The sequence below is a fragment of the Gadus morhua genome, chromosome 9 (assembly GCF_902167405.1).
Source record: "Gadus morhua chromosome 9, gadMor3.0, whole genome shotgun sequence".
NCBI lineage: Eukaryota > Metazoa > Chordata > Actinopteri > Gadiformes > Gadidae > Gadus > Gadus morhua.
This window is the reverse complement of record NC_044056.1, coordinates 22,018,063-22,042,777: the sequence shown is the minus strand read 5'-3', so window position 1 is coordinate 22,042,777 and position 24,715 is coordinate 22,018,063. Positions and strand designations below refer to the sequence as shown.

Below are 24,715 nucleotides of genomic sequence, written 5' to 3'. Positions count from 1 at the left end.
ACATCCATTACCCCCTGGAGGCCACGTGTTGATGGGTCTTCAGGTGAGACGCCATGGCAACTGGAAATGAGGAGACAGGAAAGTTCTCTTAAGGGAGATGGCTCATCCCTTAGCAAGCATCCCTTTGCCTAAGATGCTACAGGGACCGATGAGACAGTGGGTCTACACAGAGCCCGACCTCGTTTATAACCCCCACAAACTACTTAGACAGAAACCCTTTCCGCAAATTAACATTCCTCCATCTCTCCACCATAATAAACCCTACAAATTTAATTTATTTATTTATATGAATTTATTAAATTAAACTAATATCCGTTAAACAAGTAAAAAAGAAAGAAGAACAAATCTCAAAATAGCAAAATACACAAGCAGGTGGGAGCATGTTATAGTCTCCCCTGCATGCAGTGCACCAGAACATGCCCAAGTAAACAGCAGCAGCCAGCAGCAGGCGAGCTGTCGCTCACTTCAGGTCACCATCCCTGACCGCATTTCACCGCGTTTGTTAACTGACACGTGACTTTTTTGATACTCGATCAAGGCTGCATGCATATTCAATAAGTTGCCAAATAAATGCAGTTTAGCCACGATGTCAATGGGTATCCATTAACCCCGCCCATCGATCAAAGCCAATCCTCTTTAGACACACACACACAGACACACACTTCATTTACACAAATACACACACACACACACACACACACACACACACACACACACACACACACACACACACACACTCTCTCTTCTGCTCTTCTCCACTGGTTGATCAGTGTATTGTGTGCGAATTAGTGTGAGCTTTGCAGCGCACTGAATTCCCCCTCCACGCGTCAACACTGGTCCCACGCTCACCACACGGTCCTGGGAAGCTGTGTTTCATGGAGAGTCTCAGGGCATGTAGTGGAGTTTTAACACTGGAGAGGTAAGACATATTATGTTCATTTGAAGTGTTTATTTGAAGGATTGGACTTGTGACAGTTGCACAGAACATCTGTCTCCTGGAGGGAACAGGAAAGGCATGAGCTTCTTAACGTGACGTCTCCGGGTTTATCTCTACCACAATGCTTACACCCGTGAGTCCAAGATAGGATCACTATCATGCATTCATGATAAGGCAAGGAGTTTTGAGTCACAAGTAGGGCTAGCTTTTAAGATACGACTGATGGTCCAATATGACTGTTCTTTGAACTCACTACTTGTTTTAATGTGCGCCTTTAACCCGCATGTTCCTGGAGGGGTGGATTCAAGGTGATTCACCAAATTGTAGTCATTTGTTTGCTTACGCGAGATAATCCTCTTTCCTCTGAACCTTGTTCGTACCTCAAGGCATTCCAATGTTGTGATACCTTGGTTTCACAATGTTTGAGAATTGGGCAGAGAAATTGTCAGCCCATGTCCTAAAAGCAATAGGCTACTTATTTCCTGTCAACTAAACTCGCTCCCGCTCCGTCTCTCTCTCGCTCCCTCTGTCTCCGTCTCTGTCTCCCTCTGTCTTGCGCTCCCTCTGTCTCTCTGTGATCGGATTATTCGTTTCACTTTCTCCCATGCACGTACAGATGCTATCTTTCTGTGCACGGAAGGTAGACCGTAGCAGAGTAAACTCCAATAGGCTCCTGGAGAAGAGATGTGATGTTAGTCCACGCGGGGTTCTGATCAGGCATTCCACAGCTCTCCCTGAAGGGTGCTGATCGTAGTGGTTGACCCTATTAAGCCTTATAGAAGTCTGTTATTTCCCAACAGGTCTGTAAAGGCAGCTGATATACCATTCACTCCACTAAGTGGCCTTGTATGGTTATCTGTTAACAACCTAACATATGTTCTGGTCTGAGCAGTTAACAGAGAACTACCAGAAGGTTGCCTGTGACATAAGTCATTCAGACTTTGTGTGTATGTATTCGCAGTCTGACAATTAGTTTTGGGGGTCTAATCAGATTGTACCTCTATTTTGTGGCCCTTGTTTTTTAGCTTACTTATCCTAATATCGTCCAATGTCACAGATGAAGTTGATTGACGACGTTTATATCTATGATGTAACTCTATCATTGTCCTTATGTGACTTGATTTCTGGTCAAGGGTTGTTTGACTTTAAACAAATGACCAGGGAAGTGTGTCTGTGTAATTTGCCCTCTACGAACTCGGAGGGAATGGGCCAAGAGGCAGAGGGCGAGATTGAAGAAGTAAAGTGATAATACAGCCTTACACACTTTGACAAACAGGTCATTTCCGATATGTGTTTATTGTTATTTGTCACTGGCTGGCAGGTCAGGCTTCCCATGATATGCTCAAGTTTGCTATTTTCCTACATTACCCAGAATGACTTTACCCCGTCTCAACATCAGGCCATAACATTCTGTTAATTGTATATTTATAAATTGATTGGTATTATAATGATTTGCATAACAGGCTTTATTATCAATTGTGAATGCTAGCGAGACATTTGGCAGCATGCTATGACGCATACATGTCAAACATGCCATCCAATGTTGCCCATCCCCTAGTGACGACGTTGGCAGGGTTAGAGAGCTGGAGACTCCAGCTAGCCTGGCAACATCACTAGCAGTTATCACGTGCTGGATGGACTCTTCCCCTTTTGGGGAAAACTAAACTCCGTCATTGAGCTGTAGCCAACACTTTTTGGTTAACATTTCAATAGGCAGCTCGTTCCTGAGGCTATCAAGTATGTTCTCAAAGAAAAAGAGGGATGTTCATGATCAGACCGGTCGGCCTGTCGAAACCTGGATGCATATTGTGCTCCCTGGGGCCAGAACACACCAGATCAGCAGGGCTAGCCGTGACTACCCGGACACTTCCTTTCCGACGAGCCCTGCCTCTGCAGCTGTAGGGACATGAGGGCCACGCCCCAAGCCCACAAAGCCCAAGTGCATTCTGGGTAGACCAGGCTGCTGTCCTCCTTCTCCATTAAGGAGCGCTGGTCAGAGGAACATTTCAAAATTTTATATGCACTGATTCTGAGACAGAACCCTTGAGTTTTTGACCTATTGGAACGAATATCGTTTGTATTTGTTCTTCACTCAGAAATTGGGTTTCCTTTCATTTTATATACCAACTTGAACAAACACATTTTGTCCATTGCACACATATGTACTGTATATCAATAATCTCCTCTAAACCTAACGAGGCAATATGCCAATACTCCTATACTGTTTTCTAAGAGCCTTAAATCAGCCAACAAATAAGTAAACACATGGAACTAAGAGAGGCGGTATCTAATGAAGTGTTTTTGTTCCTCAGGACAGGAGGACTGTTGGTGAAGTGGGCACATGATGGAAAGCCAACGGGCTCCGAGTCTCAAGGTACCCGCGGCTCAGAGTAAAATGCTGCTGTTTGAGGAGACGCCCGTAGGGGCCATGCCTGGGTTCCTTGGTCCCCGCGGTCAGAAGTATCCCGTGCCCTACTATGCTTACGACCCGAGAGAGAAGGACGAAGCAGGGCTGATTCTCGCCTGGAGCGGGCCGAGCGCTGGCTTGACGGAAGGCAGGAGTGCTGTGAGTCATCAGTCTGGCATGAGGGGCAACAGCCAGAGCGTCTACCAGCCATACAAGAAGACTTTCAGCCCAGAGGAATGCCATTCACGTTCCCCCTCAGTGTGTGGCACCCCAGGCAAGCCCGTTTCCTCACAATACGCAAGAAGTCCGGATATGAGCAGTCCTTTGGCCTGTTCGTCAACATCTGTCATCAATCAAACAGCAGGACGTAGCAGTGCATCCCAGTCACCTCAAACCTCCATGCATCTAGCCATCCCCAAGGCGGTCTATGGACAAAGGCCATGCTGTTCTGAGCGGGGCTGTGTTTTAGGACAAAGATATGGTGTAGAGCATGTGACTCAGAGGGTGCCTAGCGCCGTCCATGAGAGTGACTGGATGAACACTGGTGCCCACTACAGCCGTCCATCTCCCATTCGCAGAACTGCACCAGAGTCGTCTCCGCAACAAAAAGGGACTCACTTTGAACACGGTGGAGAAAAGCCGTTGCCAAAGGATTCCAATGGGGGAAAATACCAGAATTTAGGACCATGTAGAGCGAGGACTATACCTGGTTACTTTGAGTCGCCCTTTAGTAGTTACCCGTGCATCCCAACTCACGCATTGTTTGGCTCATTAACTCCACAGAATTTGCAGACTCCCCCAAATGGATATCATGGCCTTCTTCCATCCCACCCTCACCCATTCGAGCATATGACCTCAACACAACATAGACTTCCATCACAGGTTTGTCAGGAACCCTCTCCGATGTCCAAATATGGGCATCTTCCACAGCACCATGGGTTTTATTACCCTGAGGAAAATTTGAGGATGGAGGGTGCATCAGTATGTAAAAACATTGAGAAGATGCACAGAGAAAGTGCCTCTGCATTTTCTAATCATTTGTTCAAAAACGTACAGGAACATCCCCTTCTCTATCAGCCTGATCATGGGGATACTTCTATGATTAACTCTGTTGCCATGCCAAATCCCTCATTCTTTAGAGGTTTGGATCCACGCTATCCAGTTCCAAGGGTTCACATGACCGCCAGCCAAGTGAGAGGCTCACCAAAGGAACAACACACACCTCTGATCTATCACACCAATGGTCTCACTACATCTCCAGTAGGCCAGCCCCATGGTTCACCAGTCTACTTGCATAATGACAGAGGTAGCGCCCGATCACATGATAAACCATGTGGCTCCCCGCTGAACATGCATGTCGAGGCAAAAAGGCCCAGCGGGCATGTGGAAAAGTTATATCTTTCCCCAGGCAGATTACCAAGGAACAAAGTTCCACACAATAGCCCGCATGGAGAGCGATTCAGTACCCCCCCCACCATTACCCCGGACCGGCCGCTGGACTACTCCTGTCATAAAGTCCATGTCATAACTTCAAAGCAGTCCAAGGACCATACAGATCATACAGCTGTCCAAATGTCCCCAACTCACTATGGAGAACGTATTCACAAAGTTTACAGTCATGGTCATAACAGGGCGTCAACGACGGACACGTCTTCTCTGGTGACTAATGAAGACCATGGTACGTCGCCATCTTGTTTCTCTACAACAGCTTTTAAAGGAAAACTCAAGAGGAGTAATTCACAGGTTCCCAATGACTTCACCACCAAACCAATAAAAATGGAAAAATGTGATTCACCCGATGAGGAACTTTTAATGAAAAGACAAAAGTTGGAACTTGAGGGAGATATAATGAAGAACGACAATTCAACAGATCATCATCCAATGCCAATCATTGATAATGTCTTTAGTTTGGCCCCCTACAGAGCGCTCCTGCAGGCTTCTGGTATGCTGCTCTCCAGTAAAAGGCTTTGGAGCATTGATCAGTGCACTAAACCATGTGAAGATAAAACAGACCCTTCTATACAAGATAAAGGACCAAGAGAAGAGGCAGAGCCCCCTTACGAGGGCCCAGTGCCCAAAGAGCTGCTCTTCAGTAATACCACAACAGTGAAGCCTACATCAGATCTTATTGAACAAAAAGCAATGAAGGTAGAGAAGCAGGAACTTGAAACGGATGACTGTGTAAACAGTCATAGTAAAGTGATTTCAGCGGACTGTTCCGAGGCTGCAGTAAAAGGGGAGGCCGCAGAGGTTTCTATTCCTGACACTGGCCCCATGTTTGTGATCAAGAAGTGTGAACCCGAAGAGTTTGACATTACCCCTCCAAATGAAGTTTTAGATGAGACTTCTAAAACATGCCATACCACACCAGATGTTGGATTAGAATCTTCGCATCAAGAAGATGTCCAGCCACCCCCTGTACAACTGGAGGCATTGAGTGAAACATCCTCTAAATCAACTACACCTGCTGTGCAATCAGAGGACACACTCGGCACCCAAAGCACCCCTCAATTTACTATTTCCAAATACAAATTAATCTTACCTGATACCCACGGCATTGCATCTCGCCGCTCAATAGAGAAACCAGCCCCTCAATCCAACAAGCCTCCGATTGGGGCTATGGTTGAGGTCAACATTCAACCTATTGTGGAGGTCCACAAGCCCCCTGTTCAACCTATTGTGGTGGTCAACAAGCCACTCACTCTACCTGAGTTGTTGGCTGAGTTCAAACACCCTCCTCCGCCACAAACACCTCCCATACACGTCCGTGAGCGTTTCTTGAAGCTCCACCATTGCCTCTGCAACTTGGTGACTGAGGTGGTATCGGTCTCCCCAGAGCAGGCCCTCAGAGACTGGATTTGTCAGGGGGAGAAGGTTCACTCTGCACTTTCTGCTAACAAAAACCACAGGATATCCTGTCTACCGGGGGTCGAAGCCGGACAAGCTTGGTTTAATGTACAGATCCAGTTGGCTCTGGACAAGGTGCTACTCAGGATTGAGGAATATATCTCACAGGAACAATGTCCATTTCCACATGTCATGCGGACCGGGGCAGTGTTTATCCCCATGATGGTGGTGAAGAAGTTGCTGTTCCCTCAGGTCCAGGGTGGCCATATTGACCAGGTGCTGCAGAACCGTAAGGTGGAGCTGCGGCCCACCACTCTGTCTGAAGAGAAGCACCTCACTCAGCTCCACAGACAAGCCTTCTCGTCCAAACTCCGCAGGTTGATGTCCCTCAAACACCTGCCTCACATCTACACCGATGTGCTAAACCTTTTCCATCATGCTTGTGTCTCCAAGCGCCTAGGTAAGATTGCAATCCCTTCGATTTTCTTTTTAGAATATCTGTGTTTTGGTATTACATTTGGATGCTTAGCAACATTACAGGAAAATAACCCAATGCATTTATATGTGACGAATCTTGAGTCAACAGAACCTACTTCCTTCTTCACAGGAGTTAGCGAGTAGCAGTAATGCAACTGTAAAAGAAAGTTGAGGTTACATGTGTCATCTTACTACATTGTATGGTTGCATTGTTCCCCAGGAACAATATAACTTTCACAACAATAAAAATGTTAAGTACTTGCACAACGAGCTTATGCATACACTCCCCAGTCTGATGTTATTGGTATCATTTCCGGCTCCTTCCATTACATTCCTAGAAATCCTATCTCTTTTAAACCCATGTATCCCTCTAGAAGGAGACATTCAGACTGTTGGTACTTCTTCAAATGATGGAGGATTTATATTATTTTGTATTCTTATAATTTATTTTTCTTAAAAGACAGTGTTCCGTTTCAAATCCGTTTATTTTTTACAGAATCGTCCACATCTGATCTCCAAAAGAAAGTACAGGTATATTTTATTTTATGCTGTCACCAACTTTGCTTTCTATTCACTGCTTTTCCCCCATTATCACTATTGAGGAATAGTTGCTCTTCACTATTCAAATTAGGGTTCGAGTCCCTTGCACCCTTATTTCTCCCTCATTCAATTCAGATCTTGGCTTGACTTTTGGCTGAATGGCTGAACAAGTCAAAGATGTGACGAGCGAGCATTATGACTTGTGAGAGTTAGATTATGGGATGTGAGAGTTCATGAGGAGGAAGTGATATTCTAGCATCTTTGGCTCTGTGTGGGTAGGAGGGATTTCACTTCTTCAGAAGCCCTAGAGGCCCATGATTAACGCCTCACTAATAACACTGTTAATTAACCATTTGACTTTTCAGCAACGTTGTCATACGACTCAGAACGACTGTTTCCTGGGACTATTTTTAGTGATTTCTATCGTCTTTTCATAATTCACTGAACTCAGTTGGACCTTCAAGTTCAGTTAATCCGTTCTATTCCTGTTTGAGGGTAGTGTTGGCTTGGCACGCTTTGGGGCACTTACTTCTGTAGCGGCAATTTTTCCATCTCCAATTTTTGATTTGCCTTTTGCTTTACTTGACTTGTATATGAAAACTGCCCGAGGACAATCTCCTCTCAGACAGAGCTAACATATGACTTGATTCATCTCAATGTATAATTTGAGTAGGTAGCTCATATTCAGTGTTTATGTAATTTGGAAACACCAATACCTGGTTATAAATAACTTATAAATGCTATATGTGATTGATTAAAGATTATTATGGGTGAAATGGCAATCTTGACTTCTTTAGGACTTGAGATACATAAAGGTTTTGCATACCTGTTTGACATGTAGGTTATGTATGGCTTCTTTTAAATGAGTGTTTAATACTATGTGTGATTTGCAAATTTGAAACTGACATTTGGTCTCCATTATGTGTGTTGCAGGAGTAAAGCTGGATGGGTTCTTAAAGACGGAGCTAGAAGACCGCTCAGAGGACCCTGAAGGCCTCAACACTCCTGCATACATTAAGGTTTTCACAGCCCCACCGTTTCCAGGGTCTAATAGGCAGATGCATCCACAGCAAGAGGGGGAAACGTTGTACCCTATCAAAAGGAAATCTAAAAGCAGGGTGAAGAGATGTTCAAGGCAGGCGTTTCTGGATTACAGGTCTTCCTCGCCGAACATTGAAGTTGAAAACAAGGAGCAGGAGAGGAACTGGGACGACGTGAACTCACTGGGGGAAACCAAAACTGACGTGCAAAATGGTCAAGAAGGGTCCGTAAGGGTTGAAGCACTGGTAGGCTCCCCAGGGAGCAAAGAGAACACCTGGACTTGTCCCCTATCTTCGGATGAATTATCTACATCATCCAGTGACATGGAGATGGAGGGATCCTCCGTCCCCTCCCTGGTCAACCCTGCCTTAGACTCTGTGAAAGGTAAATTGCGACCAAAGAAACCCTCGGGCATGATTCTCAAACTGCGGAGGGTGCTATTTAGTAAGGGCCTCAATGGTAGAACCGCATGCTACAAGACGGTGTCTCATTCTGGGACCTTTTCAGACTTTTCCCCGACCAGGGCCAAAAACGGAGAGAGGCTGAAGGCCAGAAAGCCGGGAGGCAAGAAGGACCTCTTCCTTGGTAGGTCGACCAAGGTCCCCAACTGGAACCAGAGAAGGGAGGGCTTCTCCCGGGCCCTGCGTTCTCTCTCCGGCTCTCGAAGACACAGCAGATCCCGTTTAAAGATCCAGTACTGCCCGTACCTGTCTGCCTGCCACAGCGCTGAGCACCGGAGGCGCTGGGTGCTGCGCTCGGCCGTGCAGAGGGCTCAGGGAGCCATCAAGTTCTGCTACCCGGACTTGGTGGGAAAGAAGATCCTGCATCTGTACGAGGAGGATGACAAGTCTGAGGTGTGGTACAGGGGTGATGTGGTGAGCATCCACGAAGCTCACCCCAACCCCCTGAAGAACGTGTTTGAGGTCAAGTACGACAGTGAACCTGAGTGGACGTACTTCCTGGAGCTGTTGATGGACTTTAAAAAAGGTTGGCTGAAGATTGCAGAGTAGGTCTTCGTTGGAGCTCTTCTGTGTGGGGGATGTTTGGACTGTTTGAAAACTGTTTTATAGACCTGTGACTTTGCACTTACTTTTTTCTAAGTCTTATTTGTACGTTTTGTATAATCAAACTATTAAAGTAGGATCTCACAGCTGTTTGTGAGATGTGTGAGGGAGTGCCCTATATTGCTGTTGAATTAATATGCAACTTTCTGGTGGGTAAAAGCTATCTTTAATTCGTTTGACTCAAAACTAGCAAGATAGATCAATTGCACGCTTCTCTAAACCTTTGATAGACTTAACTTACTTAAAGGGTTAATGGTTTGGTTGTGATCACAAAATCGTTCTTTTGTGTGTCTGAAGTGAACATTGTTTGCAATTCATACACAAACCACTCTGCTTTTGGAACATCAAGTCACTTATATATAGCGTGTTTGAATGCATGTTCTATAGTTGCTGGTCTTGGCATTACTATGGATATCAGAGCTGCTAATTGTCTGAGATGTGAAAAAGGGGATTTCTTATTGAATTGTCCAAATTACCCTCATTAGATTTGTATTTGTTTTGTATGAAATGTTTTTAACATTGTTGGATTCTATCGTATGACATGAAGTAAACCTTTATGATTGAAGGAAAAACTGGTCTTTAGTCTACACTAAAGTTAAGTTTGAGGGTTATTTTGGATAGTGGGCAGCTATTCATTCATACACATACTGTACTCAATGTGAAGAATATACAGAAAATCCAAGTAAAATATCAAACCGGTGAATTACTTTTACCATCAAGTGATTTGCATCACTTAGAACAAAAGGCCTTGTGCGGTCAAGATTGTGCAATGGTCCGAATTGTATGTTCATCACAAACCTGTGGCTTAAGAACACATTCCATCCAGTCTATATATGGTGGTGTGCTTCCATCACTAAATTCCTTTTAGTATAGAACATCGAAGCTTAATAGGTAACTGGGGCATGAAAATACATTCCTATTGTGTATATTCACTTTTTTAGTGGATGTAAGGAGTTTTAATAAAATCGGTTTATCACAGCATGCATGTATATTGTGTGCATTATGAAACAATCACCCATGCCAAAAGGGATGTTTGCAACATTTTGCACTTTAATATATTTCTCAAAAACAGACAACTAAAATGTATTTCCACATTTTTACACTATGTAAATAAGAAACACTTAATAGCATAAAGAAAAGATATATGTAGAAAAGTATTAAAAGTTTTTGGGATGTCTCAATTAGATGAAATTAGCTTTTGATTGCAAATATTAACTTAATTGCTTATGAACTACTAGCAGACATAAACAGGAGGTGCTTGGATAAGCCTATTTCACCCAACTTTGTCGTTATATTTATGAAATGACTGAAAGACAAATGAATAGAAACGTAACATCACACAGCCACTTAGGCATCGTTATTGACACCGTTAGTTTACGTGGTGCGGTCATGGCCTGATTTAAAACAATTGTACTCAGTTTTTATCAATATTCCCCTTATTCTGGAAGACGCAAGCTCTGTCAGAGTGCATTCACAATAGACAGTACAGGGTTGCATCATGGATGAACATTTGGTTAGTCATGAACCCGACCACTCCTATTCTAATGACTCACACAGTACTCCCAATTATGAGATTTCTCATGACATTTATTCAAATAAACCATACATTTTTTAAATTTTTGCTAGGATTAAAATAATAGATTTTTTTAAACACAAACTTTTGGGGGAGGTCCCAAAAATGTTAAACTGGTGTAAAGGATGTGTTTGAAAGATGTCGACACCTTGTCGTCTTCAGACTTGCACTAGTAGCTGTATATTGGTGTCCTCTCCAGTCAGTCTTGTGAAGACTGCTGTAGCACAGACGTATGCATTTACAAGCAGAGCTTGACATCCAGAGCAACCACCACACTGAACAATGCAACACCTGCAGGGGCGCCAACATTTCAATATTTAATCTTCAACCCATGTGGGCGAAAAACACCGGCTTGAATGCGAAAGCAGAACAGCGTTACAAAATAAATTCCACAAGCCTCAGACCTATATTCCTCTTCCGGTCACCTGTCTGTGTCTGTCTGTCTGCTCGGGGCTGACGGCAAGGTCATCTGCGTAGCTTGGTTTAAAGCAATGTCTAGACTAACCGAAAGATCTCTTCAAAGAAGCGTGACGAGAATCCCGCCTTGTGGCATCCGGGACTCTGCGCTGGAGGGATGCGAGCACTCGACCCCGATAGTGCAGTGTTCCCGCCCACCCCCACTGCACTGTCGGTGTACTGCCCTCGTCGGACCTCCCCCACCCAGAAGGTGCTTAAAGATGGCCATTCTAAGCCATGTCGTGAAGGAGGGAAAAACAAGAATAAGAGTGAATGTCACTCAGTTTCACGTAAATAATCATTGCTGTATTAATGTTAAACATCCATTTTTCTTTTTAGGGGGGAGGGAGGGGCTACATTAAAGCATTAGCATCGGGGTGGAAGGACAGGTCAGGTGGATTCCATCACACCTGCCATCTTTTCTGTTGGATTCCTAAACCTGCTGTGCACAGCCAAGGAGTCCTTAGTTTAATCACTTGGCAGCCGATATAAAGCCCCAAGTCACCGTAGAGTGGAAGAGTGTGACAGGTGCAGTGAACAGATGGGAGGACGATGCCCAGGATCTCTGCAGACCACCTTATTGCAAAGGGGGGAACAGAGACTCTACGAACACCGCAGAAATACACCTTTTTATATTGGTAAAGAATAAATATTTCTAAATTTAAAATGATGCAAACACGTGCCACTCTTGCTCTTTAACTTCCATGCATATGGATTATTTACAAATTGAAAAATACAGACTCGCTTATTTATCTTTTTTCATTTTAAAAGATGTTTTTCTTTTTCCCTTTCTCTTTCCAAAAACGTGTTTCGCCCGTTCGATTCAGCCAATCCACATTAAGCAACCCAGACAAGAATCTCACCACATAAAGCAGACATGGCCTGGACACTTAAAGCTGTGTTGAAAACGTTGTCACACTATAAAAAAAAAAAAAACGGAACAAAAGTCAAAATCAAAACACAAAAGATTCACAAGCAGAAAACAAAAAAATAAGGGAAAAAACAAATAGTTGAGTGGAGTTGTTGCAACACAAGCCAAAGAGGACGTACTTATTGGATTCTCTGCGGTCTCAAGACTCATTCTGTTGCTAACAATACTGTAGTACATTTAATCGTTTAATTTTACTCACTATTTCTTTAAATATAATTTGTTTTGACGGTTTTGTTAAACAAATCCAGGAAAAGAAAAATGATGCAAAAGTGGTTGGTTTGCCGAGGGAGAGGTTTCAGGCTGCCCTGTTTAATTGCATCTGCGCTCTAGTTTGTCAAGAGACTCAAGAGTCTGTTGCATGGGGACGTGTCCTCAATCCTCAATGTACTCCCACAGGTCCTTCTCGTAGCCTTCATGCACGTGTTGTAGTAGGACTCTTCGTCTGCTCTCACAGTATCTACAACCCCACACACACACACACACACACACACACACGCACGCACGCACACGCACACACACACAAACAACAAGAGTTAGCAAGTTCTTAACTCATCAGTGTACTTGGGACGGCTTCGGACTTGGGCATCAGCGTTTCACAGACCTACCTGTACTTATCTTGCACTTTCTGCTTGATGTCCTGCAAGGAATCCTGTGAAATGTCTCGCTCCAAGTAGCCAGAAAGCACCTCGGTAGCATTTTCCAGATCAGCCTGGTTGTTCTGATAACGCACACAAACAATCAATTACATTTCACCCTCCACATTGTCGACTTGCGCACTTTGCTGTGTCACTTTAAGATCCCGGGGACTCTGACACAAAGGGGATGGATAAGAAATGATGAGGTGCAAAATGACACAAAAATAACAACTTGAACGTATTGTACATGCATTATCATAAATTTCCCCCGGGCCGTCATATAACATGCTTTCTGTACGGGATCAAATGGGTACAGATTCCTAGTTCACCTGGCCTGACAATGCCACACCAATTCATTCGTCATCAACGTGTGGAGACCAAAATAGCTCTGGACGCAAACGGAGAGACCTACCACCAATCATAGCCACCAACCGGTGGTGGGATGCTTATTACCGCCCCCCCCGCTTATTACCGCCCAGTTGGAAAATTCTACTTTTAGCAAATTCTGTTAGAAGTACAGCAAACACAACTCCTCTGCTGTAAAGGCGGCATGCCTATGGAAAACCTTCCCGAAGAACATCAGTACAATAAATAAACTGGATCCCTTCAAAGTTGCGCTAGCCAAACTACTGAAGTCATTCCCTGACACATAGCCAACCAAAGGCTATACAGCGACGAATGATAACTCACTTCTTGTGTGGCACCTGTAGAAAGGATCTATCGACGGGGTGATGGGTGGACATACATGATACTGTTGACCCGATGCGATCCCTGCCGGACCTACTCTATGAAGAACACATCTTCTCAACAAAAGCCTCTTAAAAAAGATGCTAGGGTTCTTCTAAAAATATATAAATTCCAATTTCTTTAATACAGTGGCAGAAGCGTTTCAACAAGCTTGACTCCTCAGAGGTAAGTCACTTTGGATGAACAAATCTGTCTGCCAAATGCGATAAATGTAAAATAAACTGCAGGAATGGCGCTCCTCTGTCCAGTCATTGTATCAAACCTGCCCTGTGTGGATACAGGGTTGTGATTGGCCGAGCTGGGTCAGGTCTGCTTGAGATCTGACTGACCCGGAGGGGACCAAAGCAAATAAAACATGACTCAGATCAGTCTGGGTCCTAGGCTAGGAGTTGATGATATGGGCAACAAAAAAATATGTAATTTTGACTTTTTTTCATTTTGACTGAAAACGAAGCAGTCACTTGTAAATGAAAGCAGCAAACAGATTCAAACATTAAGAAGTTGTGTAACATAACTAACAATAGATGAAAAAAATAAAAATAGCAATATTAGCCTCTAAAAAACAGCACGTTTTTGGAAAGCTCATTGTGGGACTGGCTCGTACTGGCTGTTATTCTGCACCACGGCTGAATTTCTTGAACGTCTTCAAATACTGTATTAGGGGCCCACTAACACCTATATAAAAGCATCCATAAAGTAGCCCGCCATGGGATCTTTAAGTCCCGTCAGAGACGGTTGGATGTCCTGAATGGTGACGTTTGTGGGTAACTAAAACAGACTACTTTGAAGAAGTAAATGTGCTTCACATCAGGCACGTAATGAACAACCATCCCGGTTGAATTATCCGGACACAACGAATCATGTCAACTATTTACATCAGTGAGGAAACGAAAATGAGCTCTTTCCAACAATTTTAAACCCTCTCAGCCTCATGTAGGCTACTGAAGACAAGCTCCGTCCTTTCACCGAAATATCTAGAGGATTCAATAATAATGGAGTTTCACCAGACTAAAAGAGAGCAGCGAATGGCAGTGTGCTACACTACATACTGAAGAGGGCCCATCTAGTCCGGAGCTAATTCCCTTCGGAAACTCTTGTTACCAAGAAAATGGGGGCGGAGCTTGTTCTGGCCCTGTTGGTCTTTCCAGAGCAACAGCTTGCATCAGACAAACTATCCATGTCTAACAGTGGTTTCCCTCCCTCCCCACAAGGGCGCTTTATCCCTGCGCTCTTAGCCACTTTTCTACGACTGAAAAACGCCCGTGTACACAGGCCCTAAAAGCTGCCTAAACACTTATAGCTCAGTAGACTCTGCCCCATTCAGAGGTGAAGATTCTTTGTTGCGCTTTAATTTTGGTTTGGTTGTTGGCTTGTCTCCTGGATAGACCATCCGGGGGAAATGGAAATTTCTTCCTTTTTGCGGACAATCCTAATGAAGAACCAGTGTTTCCCACAGAAATTTTGGAGACTATGGGGGGAGGGGGGGGGGGGCGGGGGGCGGGGGGCATTCAACCGGACATGCGCGGTGGTTTGCCTACTAATAGTAAACTAACGCTAACAAAGAACTAATTCCTTTGTATTGATTATGGACTTTGTATTTGTTGAGTTGTGGTGCACTATTGTTGCAGCTCACGTTGCATTCAGATGAAATAATAAATGATGGAATTATCTTTAGCCGTTCTTGGCGTATATTTCTGCAGATATACATTCTACACAACAGATGGCCAATCTCCTTTTTCAGTGTACGCCTATTTAAACACAATGGCGTGGCCTAAATGTCACCTTCTCAATCGTTTCATAGGCTATACATTTGTATAAACCCCCCGTTTACACAATGGGAAAACACATGTTTTCATACGTTTTGCTCTTTCATTTAGGCTACACGAAAACTGAGTTTTTATCATGGAAAACGATCATTTATAAAAACTCCGAAACTCCGTTTTTATGTTTGCGTGTGCACTAGGTCAAACGGAGTTCTATGTTCTCAAACAGTATGCATCTAAAAATGCATCACCTCTGTGAGCATTGTATGTTTACAGTTAGTTAACTTACTGATCATGGATGCTGTTAAGGTAATGCTCATACGTTAATGCAAAATTCCGAATGTCGCGCTCTCTCTATTTTTTAGACAACTCAAGACCCTCTGCAACGTAAGCACACGCACGCTAAACTGATTGGCTTTCATCACGATTCGCCAGACTCTCATTTAAATAAAGTTCAAGGATTGCCAACTTGGATTCGGCTGCAGAAGGCTATTCGGCACAGTCGCAGGCAGACAGCCGAACTTCGTGCTCTCATGCAATCCCAATGAGAGCGACACGAACTTCGTCTGAGCAAAAAAAAAAAAAACAACTTCATGTGCACGCAGAGACTATGGCGGCCGAAATTAGACTATGGCGGGGCGCCATAGTCTCGTCAATGTGTGGGAAACACTGAGAACATCAACTTTGTGTGGTCATGGGTTTTTACATTTTGCTCCTACAACTTAAAAATAACTACGTTTCCACCATTCAGACACTGAATAATTAATAACCCTCCCTGTTTCAGTGAGTGACCACCAAATTGCTTTATATAGTCGTCAGACCGTATTTTGACGAAGGCTTTGAACTCCAATGCCAGGTCTGGTGTGGCTCATGACTCATTTTAACCTTGGATGAGGTAACGTACACCTGGCTGTTTACCTTTATTAATTTCCAGTGTGCAGCCAAAGACATTCAACCCAGAACGTATTGTTGCTTGGTTGTCTTCCTATAGTCCGGTGGCTTCACGCCCACGCCTGATAACAACATCTCCAAACCAATAAATGCTTTTCCACATAATTCAACAACGCTGCAATTTAACAGTAGACGCACCTCAAAAATGATGGACTGGTTGTTCTTCTTGAGGTAGAAGGCAAAGACGTAGGTGAACATGAGCGTGGAGCGGCACTGGCACAGCACGTCCACAGCCTTCTTCAGGAACTGCACCTCGATCCACGACATGTTGTGCTGCTGCATCTCCTCCATCTTCTGCTTGACCTGCGCGTACAGCTTGTGCTCGAAGCGCAGGCTCTGCATGTGGTTCATGTAGCGGTTGCAGTAGAACAGGTACCTCTGCAAGGCCGCCCTGGAACGCTGCGAGAGAGCACAACACCTCCTTTTGTTACAGTGAAGAGGCAGCGCTGCCTCCTGCTGGGCAAGCGGGTGCAGCCAGGCCAACGTGTGCTACGGTACCGTTCAGAGTGGGGGGGGACATGATCCCTTCGTCTCGGCAGTGTGGGAATACGAGGTTAGCAGAGGACACATTGTATGGTACATTGTATGGTACATTGTATGGTAGCGAATATAATCAAGGGTACAGGAGGCTAGAAACATCACTACAACCTCCTGTGCGTCGCGGGCTGCCTTGGCGTCATCCTCGTTGTAGCGGTTGCAGTTGTACCTTAAAAATAAATAAATAATTGCATTATCACATTAGGTTACCAAATGATCACGCATAAGCATATTATTTACAAACATTATTCAATTAATTATTCTATGAATGTGACAGATGTATGACACACAAACACACACACACACACACACACAAACGGAATTTGTGGTCTTAACATACCAGGCAGAGCCATGAGGTTCCCATGGGCCTAGACATACCCAGCAGAACTCAGCTTTGCAGTTCTGGTTCCGACAAACCATGTGATTGCAGCCTCCATCTTTCTCAATAGTCACATGGCATTTCGGACACTCCTGTTGGAAGAGGAGGAGAATGGGACGGAGTACAGCGTGGCCGTGAGCAGAGTTCCGGTCAGCGTGTTCACAGGGACATACACGCTTGCAAAATTAAAACGATTGGTCATTGAAAATACGTAATGCTATATAGCAACGTGTAGTCGTTTAGCAGATGTTTTTATCAAGAGCAACTGACAAGTGAGACTGGCAACAAACAAGTTGCATAGAACAACAAGCATACCGGCCAGTCAATCATGATATTCATTAAAAGAACAATTGTTATTGCGAAAAAGATTTGGTTGATGGTGCATTGGACAAAAAAATTTGCAATCAATGGCACAGCCTTCAATTAAACTGCAGAAATAGGGTTATCACTTTAAGGTAAGAGAAAGGTGAATGAAACCACAGTTAATATTTTACATTTAAACACTCATGGTTCTTAGACTAGTGCCTACCTTGGTATTTGCAGCAATCCAATTTGATGTCTCACTATCATCATCACATTTCTTAATCCACTTCCGCAACCACTGAAATAAACAAACCAGAGTCAGTGAGAAGCGCTCAAACAATTGAACAGCAGGTCAGTTTTGAGGCAAGTCAGGAACGGCACTAATGGTGTTGTGGGCATGGTCTGGGTCCCACTTCCTGTGAGAAAACAAGGCAAGTCTCCTGCAGGCTCTGCAGCACACCGAATGGGAGGCTAGATGCTTTTGTTTCAGTTCTTCAGCCGCATGATACAAAAAAAAGAAGGAAAAAACCTTTCAAACATCTTAAGTCACGAGGAGGGGGGGGGGGGGGGGGGGGGGTTCAAGAGTAAAAGTTAGTTTGAACATACCTTGCACTTTACAGGATCATGCCAGTTCTCTCCACAGTTGAAGCTGCAATGAATGACAAATGATAAATAATTGAGTTGGAACCAATTCCTTTTAGTATCGCTCTAATCGCTGTTCCACGAGTCGTACTATGTTACAGCAGAACTTTTATGGGGGGGAGGAGGCACAGAGCCTGACCAGGAAACCAGATACTCCAAGGGGCGGAGCCACGCCTTACTTCCTGTTGCGCAGGGAGATATTAGACCGTCGAACTCCAAGCTTTCAGAAAGGGATTTTAATAAGTGTATTGGTACAGTGGTACAGGTCAGGTCATGTTTTAGTTTTTTTGATTGACTAGTGCTGACTGGGTGTTCGCTTCCTACGCTCTTCCAGGTCCCCGCTTCCAGCAACATGATTGATCGATACAAATAAGAACCGTAAGAAAGTGAAACCCCCTGGTTCACCTAGCTCGTCTGCCATCAGACATTAGCTATTAAATGTAAAATATTAATCTAAAGACTGATTGGTTAGACTATCATGCAAACTAGTGCTCTTAATATAAACAAAGTTTTACTAAAAATAAAAGTAGCCAATAGGAGGAATCAACAGTGTTTACATCAACTGTGATTATAACCATGTGGAACACACTACTGTTGGTCTTCATTGACCGCAGAGGACTGGGACCTCCCACAAGCTGATGTTTTAAAGCCATATTAAACAACAAGCTATAAACAGCACGACGGCTGCTTTGGCTAGGCTCTATGCATGCACATTGCTGATGTCCAGATGGATCCAGGAATCCTGGGGAGGCTCCAAGAGTGTCCTGCTGGCTCATCTATGCCACAGGCCGAGCAGTGGCTTGTGAGCAGACTACGTCCTTTGAAGGTATAAGTAACGCTCCACTTTTAGGGGAGATGGAGGGCAGCTGTGGGCCCGGCCATGACTTGCTCTTACCAGAACTGCCGGCCGCACTTGCACCTCACAGGCTTGGCGTCGGGGTACTGCACTTTGACGACGTGATGGCAGTCTGGCGCAGGGCACCACTTTAACAGTCTATTACACTGAAGAGGGAGACACGGAGAACAGTACGAGATCATGTACACCATGTGAAAGCCGGGGCATAAATCCATAGATGGCATGTTGCGTGGCAGGGATATCAGGCCAGCTTACCTCTACAAAACTATTTGTAATTAAATGCTGGTACTTCAACTTCACTTTTGAATCTGTTATGAGGCGCCTGCAGGGAAGATCAACACAAACATTAGCATCCATTGCATTGAACTAGCATCTGAGGTCACATGTCCCATGGTGAAAACAAAACTGCCACAATACGGAGGACAAAGCTCTGCGTTTCTAATGGCGATATGCCAGCAATGCAAGCAAGAACCTCATTGAGGAATGGCACAACGCCTATGAGGCCAACTGTTGGGCCAAAGTTAAATTAGTGTTATACATAGTTCCACTTTATAGCGGTAGTATTCATAGATGTCCTTTTTGTGTATGAATCGCCATACAAGCTAACCTGATAACACATTATCCACCACCCTTATAGAGAGGGGGGCCAAGATGTGGATTAAGACATTACTATCAGCCTCAGCACTATGCCAACAGATTAGCCTAGATGCCAATACAACAAGGACAACCTCCAATCTCGGCCTGTCCCACCATGTGCAGGGGATGGGAGAGTAAACCAGAAATCACCAGAGGTTAAAGCGTTTTCATATATATCTTTGTACTCTGTTAATTCATCAGGGTTATTAATTCTTAGAGGTAGAGCCAGCCGATTAGACAGGCTGCCAGCAGGAGGTTAAATTTTTTTCAATCAAAAGACTGACTTCACTAATCACAATACAGAGCAAATGAATACAATACAACATGGTTCAAGGTTTAATTCAGAGATACTGTTATGGCTAAATGGGCGGTCCATTCAGAAAAAATGACATCCCGGGTGGCAAATACAAATGAGGCAAAAACAAGATACTCACATAACTGTGTTGTCATCAACCAAAATGTCACAACTATGAGCGGGACAAGAAATTGTCTGGAAAGAAGAGGGGGAAAACACAGGGGAATGACTGATTTGTCTGCTCTTGAAATATGCTCATCTAAACATTTGGTCGGTGCTGGTAAATACCTGGCCCATCCCTTCCTCTATGATTTTGGTGGTCAGGTAATCTCCCCAGCACTGCATGCAAAACTTGTGTCCACACTCCAGGCCAGTGAAGTACTGTGAAAAGGGAAGAAGATGATGCACCAGGGATAATAACCAAGCCACAATTACATGCATAACAGCAAGAGGTAACACAACTGAGGAAGGCAATGTAGGAAAAGCTGTTCTCCCACCCATCTGTGGAGGGCTGAGCGGTGCAACAGTGCGACTGCCGTGTGACACACCGGTGTGTCGATAGTACACCCGCAAGAACCACCCCAACCAACCCAGCACTGCCTATTCCCCCCCCCATCGACCAGGACAACAGCACTGTGTGCTGTGCTTGCAGATTATTTGTGTCCATTTAAGTTGATATGATTTAATGAGTGGTGTGCTGAAATATTGTATCTTCTTTGATAGTCTCCTTTAATTTGGTTCTGAAAACACGGCTGATTTAGAAATTAGACGGACATTACTTAAATCCCAAGCTACGTCTTGCTTTCGAAAGATGAATGCATGCATTTATAAAGTCACATATCAGTTACAATCAAAAACAATAAGACACACGATATAGCCCATTAGGCCTACTAAGGAAAGCCTCAGTAGGAGATATGGATCTAATAATAATAATGGCAAAAGTAAGATTTTCTAATTACATAATAATAATAATAATAATAATAATAATAATAGGAACCAATGAATAATAACCACTCACGTAGTTGAGAAGTTGGTTATGACTATTTAGTGTATAGTGTATCAATGTACAATTTGGGACAGTTTCTTAAATATTGAGACATCATATATTTGGTATACAAGTATATTGTATGTGAACAATACACAAACATAACAGTGATATCTCAGCGCGGTGCCATCATGACTGATCTCCTTAGCTTCCAGCGTAGCGCTTTTATCTGGTGACGCTGGTTTTGGATCTAACGGCCCACCGAGCCTCATGGGCATTTCATCCTGCTCAGACGGCCACGCGGAGCTTTTTTCCCGAGGGTCATTCATTGCAACGTTGGGGTGCATGAGAAATATACCATCAAACAACTCTAAGAATATTCAGAAACTATTGAGCCCCTCTAGAGTGTGTATTATTAGGAGAAGAAATATGATACTGAATACAAAACAGGTATGTGCAACAAGTCTGTGCAGAACAGTGTGGAACTGGAGATTTGGACTAAGAATCTTAAAGAAAAGAAGTAAAAATGAATTGTTTCTGCAAATCAGACCATGAAAAGGGGATCGTGATCTGTCCACCGAATGAATGGTGCCCGTTACATATCTCAGAGGGTCAAGTCGACACACCGTCTATTGCACACATGCACAGCTCACGGAGAAAGAAGACAGAAGACGGGTGACCGAGAGATTCCCAGATGGTAGTCAGTCTCAATGTCCATGCACTGTGAGGAAACTCACCGAGTTGGGGTAGTTGAGATAGCAAATCTGACATGGCATGTCCTGTGCAGATGATCTCGTGTTGATGGATGGACGGGTCCGAGACTTCTTACTAGGGTTGATCACATGACACTCTGAGAACAGCTTGTCCAGGTTACCATCAAAATATCTGGAGGGATGAAAATTAAGAGAATACATCAATAAAAGATGGCGTATGAGCGTCAAATGGAAGTAGATGCACCTTTGAATTGCAGTTATACGTGCCTTTCCATGAGCTTCTCTTTGTCCCAGTTGAAGTGACTGAGAAGAATACGGGTAATTGTTGCTGGATTCTGGAGGGAAGAACATTGATATACATCAACATGCAGTTTGTATCAACTCTACAACGCCTGCTATTGGGCCTTTAAGGTCAAATAAAGTTTCCTATGTTTGGTCGAGGCCACCAGCATAACATATTTAAAGCATTGGGCTCAGCGTAGGGATTGTTTTTACTTTGACTGCCTGATGTAACATGCAAATGTCAGTCTCAGAAAGTCTTACAGCAGTGTACAAAATGTCAAGTGACGACAGAGAAAGATCACTGCGACGATGACACATTTTTCGGAGTTCATATATGCATCTTTGGGGTGGCTGGGGTGGCCACCAGGTGGCAAACCTGGTGGCTGTACTATGAGGGTTTAGTGGCCTAGACATCTACTAGTGTGAAGGTGCAATTCCGACCCAATTAAGTTCAAGAGCTAATCAATTTGGATCATGATTTGAGTGCAAGATATTTTGACACTGGGGAGATTCCAGAGCAGGACAGTCAAGAGGTCAGGGTGTTTCCATTTCAGAATGATTCTGGGTTCAAATCCCAATGTCTGCAGGTTAGGCACCCCTGAACAAGAGGCATGACACCCATCTGCTCATTGATGACCTGCATCTAAAAAACGTCTCCCCTGCTTTACGTCTTTGCAACAGTTATCCCTTTACAATAGCAAGGATTTTCCAACTATAAATACCAGCATAATTTCACAAGGTATAGGTCACAGCCTATACTAGCAAGATATAACCGGAGTATTTCCATTTCATTAAACTATCTCGCTAACTTTAGTTAGTATTCTGCATGGTTTATAAAATGATCTATTTGTATTTTGACTGCAATGTTTGCTGCGAGCCTCCCAGCTTGTCATTCCCGCATTAATGTCCCCCAGTGGTAACTCTGCCTCAAGTCTGTCACAGAAGCGTTCAACACCTCGGGACGCACACCTGCCAACGCACACCGTTACAAAGTCAACAAATCACACTGACTTAAGTCTATCAATCACTGATATGCTCAGGTGCTTTGTATTAAATGTTATTTTATATACATTTGACAGCGTCTTCGGTCAGCTTTTATTCTCTCTATTTCCACCAAGAGAAAGTAATATGCCTCAATGCTATTTTTAGTAGACACCCCACCAGTGTCTATTGCCCTCATGTCAGCTTGGATTGCGTAAGGATACCTTTATTTGTGTTTGGCAGGATCAAGCAACAATAATAACACTGTTATAGTGTTAATCTTTGTTGTCATGTCAAAGTCTAACTACAAGGCCTAAATAAGGTCAGGTCACGACCAGGCTCATGTGTCGCCTCAGACCACACTGAGAAGTGCCAGTAAGACAATTAGCTTTAATCAGAATAGAGCCAAGGTCTTCCAGTAAAGCCTACATGGGATGTCTGGTTTGGAATCATTTGAACGGGTAAAGGTTTGAGATGAGAGAACGCGTCAACAGGATTTGACTAGCCGCTAGCGATAGCAGCTCTAGCTTCGCTAGCGCGATGACAAATCCTTCCTTACCCTGGCGAAGATATTAACTTATTAAATCGCACAATAATCATGACACAGGACAATGTTTGGCACTGGGGGGATTGCTCGGGTGCTAGCTAACTACACAAACAAACGATTACAGGGATGTATTTTTTATTTAGTCTGTTAAGTCACAGCTAATCGGTCGTTAGCAGGGAAAGCGATGCTAGGTGCCAACTTCTCAGTCGGGAGCCGACTACTCCCCGGGATCCATTACATCGCAACAGTAACAACTTAAACGTGGGTAATCTAATTTTTCTTAGTGGTTTGAACAATTACCACCATCCCAAAATGATTACTTTATTAAGAATGGTTCCAAGTCATCCTAACGGTTACTTTTAAACACTGCTGACTGTGACACTGACACTCCAGCAAGTAGCCTAGCCCTAGCCGGCTAAGCTAACGGCCTGCTCGGGATCCACTCCCACCACCCCAGGTTCTCCTCCATGGCTGACATATCAAAACCCTACCTGGATGACCTCGTTGACCTCCCGTATACACTCCACCATATGCTGGAGGATCTGCTCCGCGGTCAGCACTTCAAAACGGTAGTCTTCTTCCTCCTGCCCGGGGCCGTGTCCACTGCCCCCGGTGTCGCCGCCGCAGTCGTCCCGCTCCCCGCCCGCAACCACGGGGTCGACCAGCTCCACCTCGCCGAGCTCCAGGGTGTCGTCCTCGGGCTCCTCTTCCACGCTGTCCTCGCTGCATTCCTCCTCCTCGTCGTCGAACTCATAGTTATAGCCCTCGTCCGAGTCCATTCCTAGGAGTGGTTATCAACGGGGTGACAAGCACTGAGCCTGAGGACCTTATCCGTGTGAAACGGTGTTCTGTATAATCTCACGAATTCGTCCCGACCCTAATTTTCCACCTCAGCCGAAAAATAACAACAAAACGTCGCGGCGGCTGCTACTAAGCCAACAAAGAGAGCCAGCGTCGCTCTCTGACGAGGCCCTTACGTCAGATCACGGAGCCCGTACAACTCCAATAAAACCAAAACAACCCCAGTGCATGTTGAAAAACACGTGCAACGACATAATATTATAGTTCTGAAGCGTTGCCTTAATAAAAAATATTATATATGCGGGTTATTGCAATGCAAAGTATTTCACACCTCTGCAGAGGTTCATGCACATTGCACATATTTTGTGGTGCATTATTAGTCTGTTAAA

At 44.2% G+C, this 24,715-nt stretch overlaps 2 protein-coding genes across 10 annotated transcripts; one reads left to right on the top strand and one right to left on the bottom strand.

Moving 5' to 3' along the window:
• Positions 1–328: 328 nt before the first annotated feature.
• c9h15orf39 (chromosome 9 C15orf39 homolog) lies at positions 329–12,288 on the top strand. 8 transcript variants are annotated; one of them, XR_003977951.1, is made up of 5 exons: positions 345–919; positions 3,250–6,651; positions 7,165–7,199; positions 8,142–8,227; positions 8,365–8,484. XR_003977951.1 is itself a non-coding variant. In XM_030366119.1 (4 exons), the coding sequence occupies exons 2-4, from the start codon at positions 3,279–3,281 to the stop codon at positions 8,383–8,385; spliced, it is 3,480 nt and encodes a 1,159-aa protein (XP_030221979.1). In that variant the 5' UTR covers positions 329–919; positions 3,250–3,278; the 3' UTR covers positions 8,386–8,484. The 8 variants fall into 8 exon arrangements, 7 of the variants coding, with proteins under 7 accessions (XP_030221979.1, XP_030221982.1, XP_030221978.1 ...); XM_030366119.1 differs by lacking the exon at positions 7,165–7,199 and having other exon boundaries at positions 329–919; XM_030366118.1 differs by lacking the exon at positions 7,165–7,199 and adding an exon at positions 8,757–12,288 and having other exon boundaries at positions 341–919; positions 8,142–8,633.
• Positions 10,880–24,534, bottom strand: arih1 (ariadne ubiquitin-conjugating enzyme E2 binding protein homolog 1 (Drosophila)). Of its 2 annotated transcripts, none has more exons than XM_030366124.1 (14): positions 24,017–24,534; positions 21,983–22,050; positions 21,740–21,887; positions 20,306–20,398; positions 20,157–20,212; positions 19,342–19,408; positions 19,126–19,232; positions 18,195–18,237; positions 17,815–17,886; positions 17,247–17,377; positions 17,015–17,075; positions 16,508–16,768; positions 12,879–12,991; positions 10,880–12,730 (listed from the first exon to the last, which is right to left on the bottom strand). In XM_030366124.1, exons 1-14 carry the CDS (start codon positions 24,302–24,304, stop codon positions 12,646–12,648), a joined length of 1,593 nt encoding a protein of 530 aa, XP_030221984.1. In that variant the 5' UTR covers positions 24,305–24,534; the 3' UTR covers positions 10,880–12,645. The 2 variants fall into 2 exon arrangements, with proteins under 2 accessions (XP_030221984.1, XP_030221985.1); XM_030366125.1 differs by having other exon boundaries at positions 17,018–17,075.
• Between the last annotated feature and the right edge of the window lie 181 nt (positions 24,535–24,715).